At 43.7% G+C, this 18,361-nt stretch overlaps 1 protein-coding gene and 1 long non-coding RNA gene across 4 annotated transcripts in view; both read right to left on the bottom strand.

Annotated features, from left to right (window-relative positions):
* Nucleotides 1-2,568: 2,568 nt before the first annotated feature.
* Nucleotides 2,569-9,191, bottom strand: LOC138439509 (uncharacterized). Of its 2 annotated transcripts, XR_011256752.1 has the most exons (3): nt 9,051-9,191; nt 7,126-7,246; nt 2,569-3,470 (listed from the first exon to the last, which is right to left on the bottom strand). It is a non-coding gene; the product is annotated as an uncharacterized lncRNA (long non-coding RNA). The 2 variants fall into 2 exon arrangements; XR_011256751.1 differs by lacking the exon at nt 9,051-9,191 and having other exon boundaries at nt 2,997-3,470; nt 7,126-8,437.
* Nucleotides 9,192-14,105: 4,914 nt separating this feature from the next.
* Nucleotides 14,106-18,361, bottom strand: part of EXOC4 (exocyst complex component 4) — a 798,914-nt gene continuing 794,658 nt past the window's right edge. For both annotated transcript variants that reach the window (XM_069588401.1, XM_069588402.1), the window contains exon 18: nt 14,106-15,701. In XM_069588401.1, the coding sequence (XP_069444502.1) occupies nt 15,464-15,701 (238 nt within the window). In that variant the 3' untranslated portion in view covers nt 14,106-15,463. The remainder of the gene's footprint in view (nt 15,702-18,361) is intronic.

The following is an 18,361-nucleotide window of genomic DNA, read 5'->3' as shown; positions in this document are numbered from 1 at the left end:
GTTACGAAGACATCAGTTGGTATGTTTACAGTCATCTCAAACCTTGACAGGAGCTGGAAGATTTATACAAGGTAACCCATTCACACGGTTGTTGGCAGGAGGTCTCGGGTCCTTGCCATGTGGCTCTTTCCATAGGGCTGTTTTGAATGTCCTCATAATGTGGCAGCTGGCTTCCCCAAGAGCAAGTGATCCAAGTGAGCAAGGCAAAATCTCAGTACCTACTAGACCTAATATGGTAACATACCATTACTTCTGCTTTATTCTACTCAGTAGAATTGAGTTGTTTACTGCAGCCCAACTCAAGGGGAATGGAATTAAACTCTGCCTCTTAAAAAAAATATCTATTGTTGCCGTTGTTGTTCAGTCATTCAGTCATGTCCAGCTTTTTGTGAGCCCATGGACTATAGCACGCCAGGCTTCCCTGTCCTTCAGCATCTCCTGAAGTTTGCTCAAACTCATGTGCATTGAGTTGGTGATGACATCAAACCATCTCATTCTCTGTCATCCCCTTCTCCTCCTGCCTTCAATCTTTCCCAGCATCAGGATCTTTTCTAATGAGTCGGCTCTTCACATCAGATGGCCAAACATTGAAGCTTCAGCTTCAGCATCAGTCCTTCCAATGAATATTCAGGACTGATTTCCTTTAGGATGGACTGGGTGGATCTCCTTGCAGTTTGAGGAACTCTCAAGAGTCTTCTCCAACACGACAGTTCAAAAGCATCAATTCTTTGGTGCTCAGCGTTCTTTATAGTTCAACTCTCACATCCATACATGACTACCGGAAAAAACCATAGCTTTGACTAGACGGACCTTTGTTGGCAAAGTAATGATGTCTCTGCTTTCTAACATGCTAAGTTTGTTATAGCTTTTCTTCCAAGGAGCAAGTGTCTTTTAATTTCATGGCTGCAGTCACCGTCCACAGTGATTTTGGAGCCCAAGAAAATAGAATCTGTCACTGTTTCCGTTGTTTCCCCATCTATCTACCATGAAGTGATGGGACCTGATGCCATGATCTAAGATTTTTGAATCTTGAGCTTTAAGCCAGCTTTTTCACTCTCCTCTTTCACCTTTATCAAGAGCCCTTTAGTTCTCCTCTTTCTGATAAGAGAAGGGTGATGTCATCTGCATATCTGAAGTTATTGATATTTCTCCCGGCAGTTCTGATTCCACCTTGTGCTTCATCCAGTCCAGCATTTCACATGATGTACTCTGCATATAAGTTAAATAAACAGGTAATATCGGAGAAGGCAATGGCACCCCACTCCAGTACTCTTGCCTAGAAAATCCAGTGGACGGAGGAGCCGTCCATGGGGCTGCAGTCCATGGGGTCGCTGAGTCAGACATGACTGAGTGACTTCCCTTTCACTTTTCACTTTCATGCATTGGAGAAGGAAATGGCAACCCACTCCAGTGTTCTTGCCTGGAGAATCCCAGGGACAGGGGAGCCTGGTGGGCTGCTGTCTGTGGGGTTGCACAGAGTTGGACACGACTGACGTGACTTAGCAGCAGCAGCAGCAGCAGCAGCAGCAAACAGGTAATATACAGTGTTGATGTACTCCTTTCTCAATTTTGAACCAGTCTATTGTTCCATATCCGGTTCTCTTTATTGATGTTTTCTATCTGGTGAGACATCATTCTTTTTCTTCCCTTTAATTCTTTACACGATTTTCTTAATTTTTTGAACGTATTCATAATAGCTAACTAAAAGTCTTAGTATAGTAAGCCCAACATCCAGGCTTTCTCAGGGATAATTTCTATTGACTGCTTCTTTCCTTGAGTATGAGCCATTCTTTCCTGCTTCTCTGTATGTCTTATAATTTCTTTGTTGGAAAGTAGACACTTTTATCTTAAAAACTTTTTTATTGAGATATATACCAGAATATTCACACTTTTTTTTTTAATTTTTATTTTTACTCTATTTTACTTTACAATACTGTATTGGTTTTGCCATACATTGACATGAATCCACCATGGGTGTACATGCGATCCCAAACATGAACCCCCCTCCCACCTCCCTCCCCACAACATCCCTCTGGGTCATCCCCATGCACCAGCCCCAAGCATGCTATTTCCTGCATTGGACATAGACTGGTGATTCGATTCTTATATGATAGTATACATGTTTCAATGCCATTCTCCCAAATCATCCCACCCTCTCCCTCTCCCTCTGAGTCCAAAAGTACGCTATACACATCTGTGTCTTTTTTGCTGTCTTGCATACAGGGTCATCATTGCCATCTTTCTAAATTGCATATATATGTGTTAGTATACTGTATTGATGTTTTTCTTTCTGGCTTACTTCACTCTGTATAATTGGCTCCAGTTTCATCCATCTCATCAGAACTGATTCAAATGTATTCTTTTTGACGGCTGAGTAATACTCCACTGTGTATATGTACCACAGCTTTCTTATCCATTCATCTGCTGATGGACATCTAGGTTGTTTCCATGTCCTGGCTATTATAAACAGTGCTGCGATGAACATTGGGGTACATGTGTCTCTTTCAATTCTGGTTTCCTCGGTGTGTATGCCTAGCAGTGGGATTGCTGGGTCATAAGGCAGTTCTATTTGCAATTTTTTAAGGAATCTCCACAGTGTTTTCCATAGTGGTTGTACTAGTTTGCATTCCCACCACCAACGTAGGAGGGTTCCCTTTTCTCCACACCCTCTCCAGCATTTATTGCTTGCAGATTTTTGGATCGCAGCCATTCTGACTGGTGTGAAGTGGTACCTCATTGTGGTTTTGATTTGCATTTCTCTAACAATGAGTGATGTTGAGCATCTTTTCATGTGTTTGTTAGCCATCCGTATGTCTTCTTTGGAGAAATGTCTATTTAGTTCTTTGGCCCATTTTTTGATTGGGTCGTTTATTTTTCTGGAATTGAGCTGCATAAGTTGCTTGTATATTTTTGAGATTAGTTGTTTGTCAGTTGTTTCATTTGCTATTATTTTCTCCCATTCAGAAGGCTGTCTTTTCACCTTGCTTATATTTTCCTTTGTTGTGCAGAAGCTTTTAATTTTAATTAGATCCCATTTGTTTATTTTTTATTTCCAGAATTCTGGGAGGTGGATCATAGAGGATCCTGCTGTGATTTATTTCTGAGAGTGTTTTGCCTATGTTCTCCTCTAGGAGTTTTATAGTTTCTGGTCTTACATTTAGATCTTTAATCCATTTTGAGTTTATTTTCGTGTGCGGTGTTAGAAAGTGATCTAGTTTCATTCTTTTACAAGTGGTTGACCAGTTTTTCCAGCACCACTTGTTAAAGAGATTGTCTTTACTCCATTGTATATTCTTGCCTCCTTTGTCAAAGATAAGGTGTCCATATGTGTGTGGATTTATCTCTGGGCTTTCTATTTTGTTCCATTGATCTATATTTCTGTCTTTGGGTCACACTTTTAAAGTATATAATTTCATGGATTTGAGCACATAGACATTCCCGGGAGATATTGCAGGTTCAGTTCCAGACCACTGCAATAAAGTGAATATAGCAAGAAAGCAAGTCACAGTCTGTTTTTTTTTCTTCTGTGCATATAAAAGTTATGTCTACACTGTTCTATAGTCTATTAAATATGCAATATTATTATGTCTAAAAATGTACATATCTTAATTTAAAAATGCTTTACTGATAAAAAATGCTAACCATCATCTGAGTCATAGTAGTAACATCAAAGATAATTGATCACAGATCACTACAATAATTTAAAAATTTGAAATATTTGAGAATTACCAAAATGTGACATAGAGACATGAAGTGAGCAAATGCTGTTGAAAAAAATGGTACTGATAGACTTGCTTGATGCAGGGTTACCAGAAACCTTCCATTTGTGTTTAAAAAAAAAAAAAGGCAATATCTGACAAGAGCAATAAAGCAAAGCATCATCTTCCTCCTGGATTATATTAGTCTCCCTGTCATCCATCTTCCAGTTCATTATTCATCATCTTCCCAGAGTAACAGCTGGCAGGTCAAAACCTGATTCCACTCTATTGCTTAAAATACTTAGTGGTTACTCTGCACTCCTCAAGGTAAACACTAACAGTTCATTAATATCTCCTGTGAACCCCAAGTCCTTCTCAGATTGTATGCCCCTCTAGTCCCTGCTGACAACCATAGCTACTTCTCTGTCCTGCAATAAGCATGGTGCTGAACTTTTAAAAACCTTCTTAAGCTCCTCTCTTCTCCTTCCACAAAGAGAATAACAGGGTTTTTAATTTTGTTGTTGGTTGGTTTCTCTTTATTTGGATTTAAGATGTATTTTAGAGAAGCTGGCTCCCTTTAAAAAAGAGCCATTCATTCAGAAAGGGTAGGTCTGAGGATAGGATGAAACTTTCTAATCAGCAAGGTAAGAGCTAATCATGCAAATGAGGGACGTCTGCAGCTCCACTAAGTCAGACACTGCAGTGATACATTATTAATAAGCTAGCGGCTGGTGGCGTGGCCTTGGATATTAACAGGGTAAGTTAAATGGACTATAAATCTTGGTGTGAGAAGGGTATAAAGCTCTGCCCCCTTGGACAGGGAGCAGTTTGCAACAGCAGTAGGAGAGAGGTTTGGGGGGCTCTCTGAGTCAGGCTTCCTGATTGTGTGTGGCTGGAGTGGAACAGTTTAGTGAAGCACATATCACTGGGGCTGGGTCCAGCCTTGTTATCAGTGGACCAAGGAGTTAGTGTCCTTGTGCTCTGAGGCAGGTTGGGACTAAAGCCTGGGTTCTGTCCTGCAAATCAGAGTTTTAGGTCCCAAGGTTACATGGACCACTCAGTGCAGAGCTGTGTCCACAACTTGGAAAATGACAACCAGCAGATATCCTACTGTGGGGGATTAGAGACTGCCACTAACAGGGCATCTGAAGGGTGGGACATTCATGAAGGGTAGAATGCCTCCCTGAGAAATTCTGTCCCCAAAGAACAGACTCTGGGGCGTCTGTCCAGGAGCTATTCTCCAGAGGTGGCTGTGGCAAACTGTTGCAGTCTTGCTGTCTCAATCTGACCAGTAGCAGAGGGTTGGTTAACTGCTAGGAGAGGGGTTAGAAATGAGTGGTGAGATGTGTTCAAGACATGTGCTTGGCTGATAAAGACTTTACAGGCTTTACCACTTTCTCATGAATGAATTTAAAAATAAGTAAATCCAGTACTTGACAGCTATGGACTTTGGACCCAGTACTTGACAGCTATGGACTTTGGACCCAGTACTTTGGGTCTTTGACTCCCCTTCATCATGGTGAACTCTGACTCCACATCTGACTAGAAGGTGAGTCTGGTGCTGCTGTTAAAATATTTTTGTGTTTGCCCTTGAAGTGAACATTTCGATAATGGTGGTGGTCAGAGCGAAGGGACAGAGAGTGGGGACTCTGATGAACTTACAGAGCATTTTGGAAGGCAAGTTTTGTCCTTGCTTGCTAAATGCTGTCTGTGGCCTGCTTTCTTTGTAGCATATTACCTGCTAGCAAAGTCATGGGAAAGAGGTATGTTGTTCCTACCTTATCCTTGAAGGCTAATGTTTACCAAAAGAACCTGACAAACAGAATTATCAAGTTGGCTTAGATACATGCTATGACCTAAATGTCTGTGTTTTCCCCAAATTAAAATCCCTCCTTGGGAAGTGCTTAGGTTGTGAGGGTGGAGCCCTCATAAATAGGATCAGTGCCCTTAAAAAAGAGACCCTACAGAGCGTCCTAGCCCTCTTCACCATGTGAGGATAGAGCAAGAAGGCACCATCCATGAGCCAGAAAGTGGGCCCTCACTAGACATCAAATCTGCTGGTGCCTTGATCTTAGACTTTCCAGCCTCCAGAACTGTGATGAATAAGTTTCTGTTGCTTATAACCTATCCAGTCTACTGTATTTTGTTACACCACAGACCTCAATCAAGGGGTGAAATATAAAGTGAATTAGATATGCTTTCTTGCCTTCTGAGTAGGGTTTGGGACAGTGGAAACATCTCAGGGGTTTACTGGGGCATGACCTGCACCACAACTAACTATATCTAGGAAACACGGAAATGAAAATTAAACAAAAAATTTATACACGTTAATACAACTGCAAAACTTAAGGATTTCTATAACCTCTGTGAAAATACTTTAAACATTTGCTGCATCATAGATGAGTAAATTGCAGCTCTGAAAGTGTCAAAAGCCTAGTACCTTATGCTTTATTAGTCTCTTAAAACTGGCTGAGTTAACAGCTTCTCAGGGTTACGTTTCTTCATTTTTAAATTGCAACTTCATTATCTCCTTCAAAGCCATTAACATTTACTTCCACTGGGACATCATAGAAATATAAGGAAGTCTGAGCTACTGGAGAAGAGTGTAGAAAAACAGAAAGTAGATTTTTTTTTTTTTCCCCTCTCAGTCTTCTTCTTGCTTTGGTGAATGGACCTGAATTGTCAGAGGATTAAAAACTCAATTCCGGGGACTGGCATTGAACGGCCCTGTGTTAGAAAGCTTTCAAAAGAAAAAGGGGCTGGTCCAGTGAGATGATTGCTGCTGCTGCTAAGTTGCTTCAATTGTGTCCAACTCTGTGTGACCCCATAGATGGCAGCCCGCCGGTAAGATGATTAGACCTCAGTGAAAATGAGAGGTTTTAAGCTTTAATAACTTTAATTATCATAGGCATTAATTTTTTATGTATTGAATATAGAGGCTTTCCTATGAATATTTAGAAACACTGAGACCTTACTATTATTACATTATTGATTACATAATTATTACATAATTACATAATCATTATGTAATTATTATAACTATTATTACATAAGTTTAAGGATGGAGGCAGAAAAAGCAAAAGACATAAATAAACTGGGGGCTCCAGGGTCCTTTCGTAAGTGAACACATCCCTGTTGCCTCTGTCTCTAGGGGCAAATGTGCTGACTAAAAGCAGCAAAGCACCACTTCTTCTCCCTTGAGCCTCCAAATTTACCTCTTGCTCCCATCACTACACTCAGATAATTCTCTTTGATGTAATACTTCAATCTTCATTAAAATTCCCTTGGTCTTCCCATTCTCATCTTTGTTCTGTGCATTAGTTAGGACATGCAAGGTTATGCTGCAGTAACAAACACCGCCCCCACCCCCTCAATTTCAATGGCTTAAAATAACAAATTCATGCTTAGTCATTCATTTCATGCTTACATCACATGGCCCCTGCAGGTCAGCTGGAGCTCTGCATCTTCCTCCCTGTGGGATCCAAGCACACTGAGTGTTCACGGTCTGGAACATTGCTAGATGGGGCAGTGGGCAGTGCTGTGGAGGGCTGTACAAAGGCAATTAAATGCTTTGGCTGGGAAGTGACATACCTCTACTCACAATTCACTGGTCACCTAATCACATGGTTTCAGCCAAACACAAAGGAGCCAGGAAATGCTATCCTACTACATTTCTGCAAGGTGAAAAATAGGACATATGGGGACCCTGATTTAAAAATCTGACTTTTATTTCTTATAATGCACTAAAAAACCAGCCCTCCAAATGCTGCATCCATGTAATCCTAGGAGATTCAAAGATCCCACGTATCCACTGACTTCCAGCAAGGTTTAGAACAAATGAAAAACATTCAATGTGCCGGGCCTCCTCCCTGACTGGTGTTCCCTCTTGACTAGTTTTCATGCTGATCCTTCTTATATTTCTGAAGGTTTTCTTTTTTGCTTAATTTCCTTTGCTTCCTTCTAAACAGCAACATTTGTCAAAATGCAGCCTTTCATCTCAAGTCCCTCTATTATGATCTTGGCTCTACACTTTCTTCAAGATCATAGTCCAGTTCATACCCCTTCATGAAGCTGTATCCAGCTAACAGTAGCCTATAAATTTTTTTTTCCGAATTATTGAAGTGTTTAGTCTAAACCACACCATGAACTCTTAGCACCACATGGGCTGGCAGTTTTCCATAGATGATTCAGGTCTGTTGCCTGGTTCTTTCCATGTGAGTCATGTCTTTGAAGTCAGGTGCTTGCCTTCTACTTCTACCCTTGGCAGCCTAGTAGAGTGGGGCACATTTGGGCTCTTAATGCAGCCTCCCCGGAATTTAAGTCAAGAGACCTAGGTGCTAGTCTTGCCTCAGGTACTATGTGTCCCCATTCTGTTCTCTTGGAACTCCTCCCCTGACCGCCTTAGAAGGCATAGATGGTTGGAACAACAGCTCTCCAGGGCTTATGAATCCACAACAGGGTGAATTACTGAGGAACTGCATGCATGCTTAGTTGTTCAGTGGTGTCAACTCTTTGTGACCCCATGGACTGTAGCCTGTCAAGCTTCTCTGTCCATGGTATTTCCCAGGCAAGAATACTGTTGTGGGTTGCCATTTCCTCCTCTAGGGAATCTTCCCCCCCAAGGGATCGAACCCATGTCTCTTGTGTCTCCTGCATTGGGAGCTGGATTCTTTACCACTGTGTCACCTGGGAAGCCCCTACTGAGAAACTGACTGACCACCAATTAGACTAAACACCCCCTCCCTCTGCTACCCAATAGGGAGGCTACCTGGGGACTGCTCCTGGAGCCCAGAAAGGCAGAAGAGAAGAGGGGAAGAAGAGGACTCCCTTTCAAGTTTTTTGAAAGGTCTAGACCTTGGGAAAGGACCTTGGATCACCCAGTGGCAGAAAGGAGTAGAGATTATGGCATTTGGAAGGAAGAGGGGAGAATTGTCCAACCTAGAGTGTTGAGACCCTCAAAGTTCAGAATAGAGACAGGGGCCATAGATTCCATGGTAGTTCCCACCCACATTCCACTCAGTGCCTCCCAGCAGGCAGGACCTTGGGTGGGGATGACTAGGAAAGGGGTCACCTCTGGAGGCTGGTCACTAAGGCCGGGCAACACTGGAGAGGACCTCTGCACCCAGAGCTGCAGCACCTGAGGGCAGCTGGCGTCCACAGCAGAGGTGACAAAGAGATCAGGACGCACAGATGAGCATATTGTCCTCAGGGACGCCTCCCCTCCCCACCCCATCCTCCACGAAGAAACCACAGAAAATGAATGAACTCGGACTTCTGTTCAGAATGGTAAGTGAGAGCCCAGAGTTAGATTCGATTAACAAATTTTTTTTTAAAAAGGGATAATTTTCTCACCTCAGTTTCACAGAGCAATCTGAATTTGGAGATCCAGGATCAGACATTCCTCAGCACGGTTGGGAAGACTGATAGCAAAGTCAAAGCCCAGGCAGAGGCCACTTTGTCTGTTAAGGTCTGTTCCCTAAAGGGTACTGGAGCCTTCAGAGTTTAATGAGATGTGCATAATACATTGGCAGACAATGAGATGCAAACTCACCAACAGCTAAAAAGGAAGCAAGTGTGAGAACCAGACACCAAGGGCAGTTGTCCTCTGTGGGAGAGGGGGCTGAAACAGTGGAGTAATAAAATCAGGAGTTGGGGCGGGGGCCGGGGGGAGGCTTCAGGATTCCAAGTCCTGGGTTCCACCTGGCAAAACCTAGGCTTTTCTAACAACAGGGCTGGTCAGGATGGCTGTACTCACATGTCATATCAAAAGGGCAGGTTTTCTAGATATTGGGTCAACAGCACCCCACAGAAACTGACAAGATAATATTATTAGCCTATTATTAATCATGTATATATATATATATATATATATATATATATAATACTTATTATGTGCCAGGCACTGAACACCCTCTTTTACTTTATGGAGCAACAGTGTTGGATAGGAGCTATTATTATCATCCCATTTCACAGATGAGGAAACTGAGGCTTAGGGCATTTAACAACTTGTACAACAGCAAACCACTTGTAAAAGGCTGCGCCAGGGCAGAGCAGATTTTAAAACCTGAGCATTTTGTGCTCACCCTCCTGGTCACTCCATCACTTGGCTGAGGTGTGGGTCCTCTTAAGTCTCCAGCTGGCTGGGCTCAGCCTCTGAGCCCAAGGTTTTGGTTTCCAAGAGTTTTATGCTGATGTACTGGCCACAAGGGTGGCCTCAGGCAGTTGGGGGCTGAGGAGAAGCAGAGGAGAGAGCCAGGTAACTCCAAATTGAAGAGTGGTTCCCTCTGGGGGCCACAGGAGAGGGCAGAGCAAATGAAGGGGTCAAACTACCAGAAAATGTCACTTGGAACTCAAATATAGCAGGTGAGGTACCCTCCCTCTGCCTCACGGGATGAGGGGTTTTGGCTCATGATAGAGAACAGAGGGGATTTCAAACACAGACTCTGGCATCAGCATCTGTCTGGAGCATCAAGTCCTTTATCTGAGCCTCTGTTTCCTTACCTCTCTAAGGGGTGGGAGTGGGCGTGGGTGGGAATGATCGTAACACCTGCCTCATAGGATTACTGCAAGGATTAAGCGGAAAAATGTTAATACATTGAGTGTAGCACCTGACACATATTCAACTTTCAATAAGTATTATTCAGTAATTGTCATTCAATAGGTGTTATTATTATCTAAAATAACAATAACAATCATAAAATAAATACAGTAACAAAAAACAGGTACTGAGAGCTTTCTGCTCTCTCACAGTAAATAAATCCTTCTGAAGGAAAATTCAGCCTGGTAGGAAATTAAATAAGTTTGGGATGAGGAGATTGCCAATTTTTCTCCTCCTAGAGTATCTATTTTTGAAGTCAGCAGGAAACTGAGGTCACGTTTCTAAATGAGTTTGAACATAATGGGAACTACATTCACCCAACAGCACCTGACTTTTATTTCTTTTCAGTTCTATGTACATAAATAAACTGTACATACATGAAAAAAAGTACACGTCCAACTTTTGCAGGTCACCGCGTTCTCGGGTTCCCAGAGACTCCCGCTCCAGGTGTGTGAATGCCCTGGTGATATTTTTAATTACAGACATAAGTCTGTGGCCCAGGTACGGGAAAGCGAGTCCTCAAATCGGGCACATTTCACTATGAAAGAAATTTCCAGCTCGATTCCAGGGGCTTCTGCATCTCATTACACTCTTGGTAATTAGCTCTCTCATTACACCCCAGCCCAGTTGGAAGAGGATGTGTTGTTTCCAGGTGTAGAGCTGTGGTGGGCCTCCCTCTACACCTCCTCAAAACTCCAGGCAGGCCTTGAGCCTCCGCCAAATCAGGACAAACACCTCCAGCTGGGTTCACTTCATTACAACGTCCACCTCAGGAAGAATCTCCGTATTTCACATCTGGTCATCCGCTTATTAATTATGTACTTCTTAGGACAACTGTGCCTAATTAGGACAGAGTCAAGACCTTTGCTGAGCCCAGTCATTCTTTGTTTTCTTGTTCTTGGTACCTCATTACCCTCCCTCCAAATTATGCTCGATTTGTTTTCCATCCCTGCCACGTTAAGACAATTGTTCTCAGATGTGTGTATTATAGCACACACACGGCTTTTGCAAAGCTCCTTTTCACATCCTGCTAGAAGGATAGCTACTTGGCTGGCGGTCTTTATCATTTTGACTCCACTGGAGTGAGCCTAGCTTGGGCTGGTGGGACCCTGTTATCCTCCGTTGTTTACTATGAAATTTCTATGCCCTGGTCCTGGGGAAGCAGCCATGCTATGTCTCGGAGCAAGAATCTTGAACACAATGGCCTTGGTACATTCACAGAGGCTGTGGAGCAGGAATTCATTTGTTCCATCAACTTCCAGGCTCTTTGCCAGTTAAGGAGGAAAGAGAGACTAGTGAGACATAGTACTGGCTTCCAGAAGAGCACAGCTCAGAGTAGCAGAGGGTTAGGCTGAAGATTTCAGCCCTCAATCCTACTGGACGTCTTCCTAGATGAAAGGGTAGCCCTGGGAAATACGGAGTCTGGGGAGGGCAAGATGAGAGTGCAGTTACCCGCCCCATGTCACAGGGACTGTCTCTTTTGCTTGCCATTACATTATTCCATATCAGGGTTTGTTATTGCTGTAACAGGCAATCATATCTTTTTTGACTGATAGTGAACACCTTAGCACTAAGACTTTCATGGATATGACTTGACAGTAAGAATGATCAGGCTTTGGTTGCCAATCAACTTGGCTGTTTTTGAGGTGTTCTTCCCAAGCTATTTCAAACACAAATTAATGACTATCAGGCTAAGAAAATATTTAGGCAAGAATGATGTTCTGGAGAGAGGCTGGAGCTTCTAAAGGTGTCTAAAGGTGAGGTCACTGTGCCCAGGGTAGTGATTCCAGCTGGAGGGTCCCTGCCAGATTCCATATGACTGCCCGTCTCAAGGGTATGAGCTATGGGAGCTTAGGTCTGGTCCTACCACTGAATTTGAGCTGATTCACCTACTCAAAAATGAACTTGTCCTTCAGAGCCTGGACGCAGGGGTCCTCTTCAGCCAAGGGCTTCACGAGGAACCTATATCATTGTTCCTTATCTAACCAGCAGAGATGTAACCACCTGTGAGAGGGAAAAGTTCTACTTGGGCAGTAAGATTAAAAAGCCATTTGTGAAGCAAGAATAAAAACACTGTACAAGGATAAAAAGCCCTGAGATAAACTGTAACCATAGTGCAGGTATAAATGAGTGCTAATGGGGTGAATGGCACAGCATTATCCAGAGTATTGCTTATAAATTAAGAGGTGCAATCACAAGTAATAATAAGATAATCAAAAGTAACAAAACACCCCAGAAGAAACCACTGTCAGCAGTTCTGAGAATACAACTGACCAAAATCTATCAAGGCTCAAAGGAACCTATGCTCTGAATGAGTACTTCTTTTTCAAAAAATTTATTTTAAGGGAGGCTGAGTTGGGAGAGATTCCACTGAGCGTCTTCCAAGACCTGAAAGACCACTGTATTGACGGCATGGTTGTGGGACAGCATGTCAAGTGCCAGAGGGCAGATGCCAGTGACGATAATAGAAGGAAGCTCTCCCTAGAGCTGCTCTGGCTTACGGAGTTGGTTCTCTGATGACTGGGCTGGATCTTAGCTCCCAGCCCTCCTTCTTTGGGCTCTTGTCTGTTGTCCACCTCCAGACCCTTCCTCATGGGACACAGACAGTATCCCACATGTGTCCACTCCATCTGTCACTTTGTAGAAGATGAGAGTTTGCTTTGTTTTAATGCCCTTTCTGGGAGGTCTATTTTATTGGCCTTTATAACGGCAAAAGCACATTTAGGGAGTGGTTTTCAAGGCTGGAAACGAACTCTTGTGGCCGCATATCAGCGTGAGTGGAGGCTGGACCTTGCCCTTGGGAGACCCTGGCTCTCTCCAGTGATTTCTGATCATAGCTGTGAACAGCACAAAAGCAGGCTCACAAAATATCCCCAAAGTAGGACCATAACAAGTAGAAACCCTCACTGTGTTCCAGATGGAGGCAGGTCTTGAGGTGGCTGTACCAGCTCCATCTGCATCCACGGGATCACCACTGAGTAGCTATTCTTGATCTCTTAAAGAATAATGACTGATGCACCATCCTGCATAGGATTTGGGACAAAGAATCACAGACTGCTTTTTCTGTGCACAACTGACATTTTTCAAGCCTAGCATTATTGCAAGCAAAGCAGGGATTTCACTTTTCTAAATGCTCCCCCAAAACAGTTCATTTGCTATTTGTCTGTTGGTTCTCAAAGTTCTTGGCAGTCTACTCTGTCCAAACCCATGTCCCTTTCCGCATCCAATTAAACGATTCTAAGCACTCCCCCATCCCACTCTGGCTCTTCTGGTCTCTCTGTCACCACTCCAGGGCTCTTTGTCCAGAGCGGACAGGAAGGGGAAGAAAGGGAGGACACAGAAGCGCTGAGGGCAGGCCACAGCCAAAAGCGCTTCCAAACCACAGCAATTAGCTCTGACTCCCCTCTCTCCCTCACCTCTCCCCCACTTCTCAGGGAGACTACTCCAATGATGTTGTTTAGGGACAGTACCTTCTTGCATGACCATCTCCCATGTAGATTCAACTTCTTCCTCGTTGGGCCTCTGAAGCTACAGAGATTTACAGTATTCCTTCCAGAATCTCCTGGAAGACCATGTTCCAGTTGCCTGCTGAGTTCCCTTCACAGCCACCCCACTGGCCTGATTTTGAACTCAGCCCTGGGTGTACATCTCTTAGGATTTTGGTTAGAGTCCAGCTTCTGTTCTTCTGTCTTCCAGGTAGGTAATACGGGAGCCCTCAATACTGTGGATCTGTGCCCCGCAGTGCTTGGCGCATATTAGGGTCTCAGGGCACGTTTGCGGAATAAATACAAGAAAAACGAGACACAACATTTAAGCTTCTTGAAGCATTTTTTTTTTTTTTTTAATTTTCTGCTTTTCCCACCAAGGCCTAAGTTGTACAAACAGGTGTAAAATTCTGACCTCATGTAGTCCAAGTCCTTTCTGCTCTCTTTGCCACGTGTTTTCCAGCTGTGTCCCAGTCAGTGCATCGCTTTCTTCTGTGACATATCAGCCATAGGTGGCAAGAGCACTTGGAGACGTGAGGACAGTGGGGAGGCAAGCGTGCGGGGAGCAGTGGGCTCCCACCCCGGCTGAAAGAGAGCACTGCAGAAACAGCCTCGGCTGGGGGGTGCACAGAGGAGGAAGGTCATGGCTGTACCAGCTTCCTTGCACTTGGCTGGCAGCTGGAGCTACCTTCTAAGATGAGGAAGGCCTAGGGGCTCCCATGGAGAGTGAGCATTTAAGAATAACTAACGGGTTCAGGACGGGGAACACATGTACACCCATGGCGGATTCATGTCAATGTATGGCAAAACCAATACAATATTGTAAAGTAATTAGCCTCCAATTAAAATAAATAAATTTATATTAAAAAAAAGAATAACACCCAGGGCAAGGTGTCAAGTGAGATTAAAAGTTCTCTAACCATCATTTTCTCTTGGCGAGTGGAGGAGGAAAAAAAAAAATCAAGAAGAGTTGAACCACTTTTCATTCTTCTGTTTTTGTCTTTAATTTGTGGTGTTTGGTTTTGATACAGCAGAAATAAAAACAAAAAGGCATCAAACCAACAGATCACCTGGGTCCAGGCTACTGCATACAAAACTCTGCCAAGGATTGAGACAAAAGGACTTTATCCCCCAAGACCTGAAGGGGCGAAGAGGTCCTGCTTGGTTAGGAAAACTGGTTGAAAACTACAACTAGCTGAGAAGCCAGTGGTAATAGAGACAGAAAGCAGAGCACATACATTTATTTTGTAGAACTGTAAACTGACAAGGTCAAGAGAATAAAAATCCTACTGCTTATGTAATAGAACCCCACTGAGCAGTTTTAGGAAGGGACTAGAACTCAGGTAACAATCTACTTACCAAAGATTGCTGGGTGTTAGTCATTCATGCATTCATTTTTACTGCTTACAACCTTCCTCCCCATCGCACCCTAGACCCTCTGGAACTGACCACATCAAAGTAAACATCCAAACCAAACAGTCTGTACTGTGAAGTCCCTTTAGCATTTATAGAAAAGCCAAAAAGCAAGAGAAAAGAAGCCTTACGCCTTCTTTCCACCCGAGCATCAGTGTGGAGAAAACTAAGTCAGCTCAGAATATACCAACTAACATAGCAAAGAAGGGGCTGTGACCGAGGAAACAGAAGCGGCCCACCCCCTGGCCGCTTCCCGCCATGCACCCTGTTCACACTGTGGTTATTTTCTTATCCTTGGTGGCTTGCTTGATGGCTGCCTGCTCGCAGATGATCTCCTTGAGCCGCTGCAGCCGCATGTTCTGGGTGGTCTGGTCTCCCACCCCCGTCTGGCTGCGGTGCAGCAAGGTCAGGGCGTGAATGTACTCCAGCTCTGTGTACTTCACACCCTGGTCCACCACCAGATTTAGGAGCTCGTCGGCCGTGTTGTATAGCATCTCGTAGTATTGCCTGTGAAAGCAAGACACAGCAGGGTTCACTGGCTGCACGGTCAGCAGTCTACACGGGTTCAGTGGTAATGAATGTGCTATTCAGAAGCTACTGCGTTTACCTATTCAATAAACATTTACTTATCACTGGATGTTGTTCCAGGCTTCCCCAGTGGCTCAGCAGTCAAGAAGCTGCCTGCGGTACAGGAGATTCAGGAGACATGGGTTCGATCCCTGGGTCAGGAAGATCCCCTGGAGGAGGGCATGGCAACCCACTCCAGTATTATTATTTGGAGAATCCCATGGACAGAGGAGCCGAGTGGGCTATTGTCCAAGGGGTCGCAAGAGTCAGACATAACTGAAGTGACTTAGCAGGCACGCTGACGTTGTTCCAGGTCCCATGACTATGACGGAGAATAAGACAGATACGACATCTGTCATCCTGGAACTCACTTCACGAGAAGTCTAAATGCAGACCCAGAGAGACCTCTCATCAGGGTCTCAGATCACTCAAGACTTTCTCCTAGTTTTTCATTTGCCTCAGGATATAAAAAAAGAAAGAGAAGTTGGGATGCAGAAGTAAGAGAGAGAAAACCATCCAGCAGACACTGCTAGTAGTTTCTGTCTCATTCAGTCCCTCATTCATCAACATTTTCATCGGAGGCTCTGTGAAATATATGGCTTTCTCCATAAAGTGGGGTAATAAGAGTACCTCTTGAGGCGATAGCACCTCTTAGGGTCACTGGAAGAATCAGTTAATCCATATAAAGTACTTAGAATGGTGCCTGACACAATTCTACCTTCTCCATAAACATTAACTATTATTATTGGAAACAGATCTATACTAATACATTAATAGTAATGTAGTAATAAAAACAGTAGTATATAATGATGAGCAAAATACAGTCCCTTTCCTCAAATAGCTCAGAGACAGGTAGGAGAAGGTAATGAAAAGCAGAGAAAACTTCTGGCAAAGTTAATTTCCATGTACTGGGTCATGTAACACTCGTTAATACCTAGGGAGCTATTACTCCCTTTTCTCAGATAAGAAAACTGAAGCCCAGGGACGCGACAGGACTTGCCCAATGTCACAGAGACATCTGTGACTGTGCCAGGATGAACTCAGGTTTCGGACTCTAAGTCCAGTACTCTTCTTCAAGGACACAGACATGACGCTCCAAGTGCCCTGGGTGAGGTCTCAATGCTATGAACTGACAGCAGAGGAAGGAGGAACCAGGCCATGTTGCTGGGACATGAAGGACCGAGGAAGACTTCCTATGGGGTAGGACACTGTCAGGTGGGGCCTCCAGGAAGGAAATTCTAGACTAAAGGAAAAGAAAAGAGATGAGCAAAGACAGGGAAGAGCAACCTGCTTGGCCTGGGAGTGCAGCTGACCAGAGGAGAGCCATGGGAAAAGGCACTAAAGACTAAGGGTACAGAGTCTGGCATCAGGTTAGAGTCAACAGAGAACTTGAGACTGAGGTACGTCAATAAAGCACTCCCCACGTGGGGTCCCAGGTTCTGCTGAGAACAGAGGCAGCACTCCAAGCTTCTGGAAGATTAATGTGATGGCACTATGAAAGCAGGATGATCTGGGAAGGGACCAGGTATAATTCTACCAAAAAGGAAGGGACTTGAGAGCCATTTGGCTCAAGGCCCTAAGGCACAGTTGAGGGAGACAGCTATCCATTTAGGGAACTACTTAAGAAAACACTGCAACAATTGTTTAAGGACACATGTTTGAAGCTAAATTTGTCACATGGAATAAAAGAGAATTGGGAGCTCAGGGTTCTTTCAAAGCTAGAAGACAGGACTTTCCTGGCAGTCGAGGGGTTAAGACTTCACCTTCCAATGTGGGTTTGATCCCTGGTCAGGGAGCTAAGATTTCATATGCTTTGGGTCCAAAACACCAAAACATAAAACAGAAGCAATGTAGCAAATTCAAGAAAGACTCTAAAAATGGTCCACATAAAAAAAAAAATCTAAAAAAAAAAAAAAGCTAGAAGGGACTTGAGAGCTGAAGTTCTAGAATGGTGCTTCGCCAACTGTAGAGTTACTAGGGAACTTAGGAAAAGAATAGGTCCCCAAGATCTCCATCCCAGAGACTGTGATCCCCAAGTTTAGGGCTAGGCAAGACTCTGAGCCAGCATCTATTTGGTAAGTGAATAGTTACAGACCCATTCCCACCTCCTTGAGCCAAGGATCTCAAAGCATTAGGGAAGGAGACAGAAGCAGTAGGTGAGTTGTAATGCTTTTCACTGAGATTAAACCAAAAGAATTGAGTTTCTTTGTACAATGATGTTGATATTTTCATTATTTATCTTAAGAAGTAACACTGAACCCACCAGACAAAGTGATATTGGATTTCTTTTGAAAAATCCAATGAATTGTTTCCAGGGATACTGGCTGGTTTTCTACAGAGACCGCGGTTTCATGCTGGGAGCAGACAACAAAACAAAGATGCCTGGATTTCTAGTCCTGGAGCCTCCAGTGTGATAAGTGATAAAGGGCATGCTACTTAAGCCCTTAATGTTTCAATATCCTCTGTGTGATGAAGACCTTTATAAATCCCAGAATGACACTGTGAAGTGGACTGAGAGACTAAAAGAGTCCTCAGGAGCTGCGGATGAACAGTGCCTCAGAACTGCAAAGCTGAGTTATTAAACAAAATTGACAGGTAAC

The sequence above is a fragment of the Ovis canadensis genome, chromosome 4, assembly GCF_042477335.2.
Source record: "Ovis canadensis isolate MfBH-ARS-UI-01 breed Bighorn chromosome 4, ARS-UI_OviCan_v2, whole genome shotgun sequence".
In the NCBI taxonomy this organism is placed as follows: Eukaryota; Metazoa; Chordata; class Mammalia; order Artiodactyla; family Bovidae; genus Ovis; species Ovis canadensis.
This window is presented reverse-complemented; position numbering and strand designations above follow the sequence as displayed.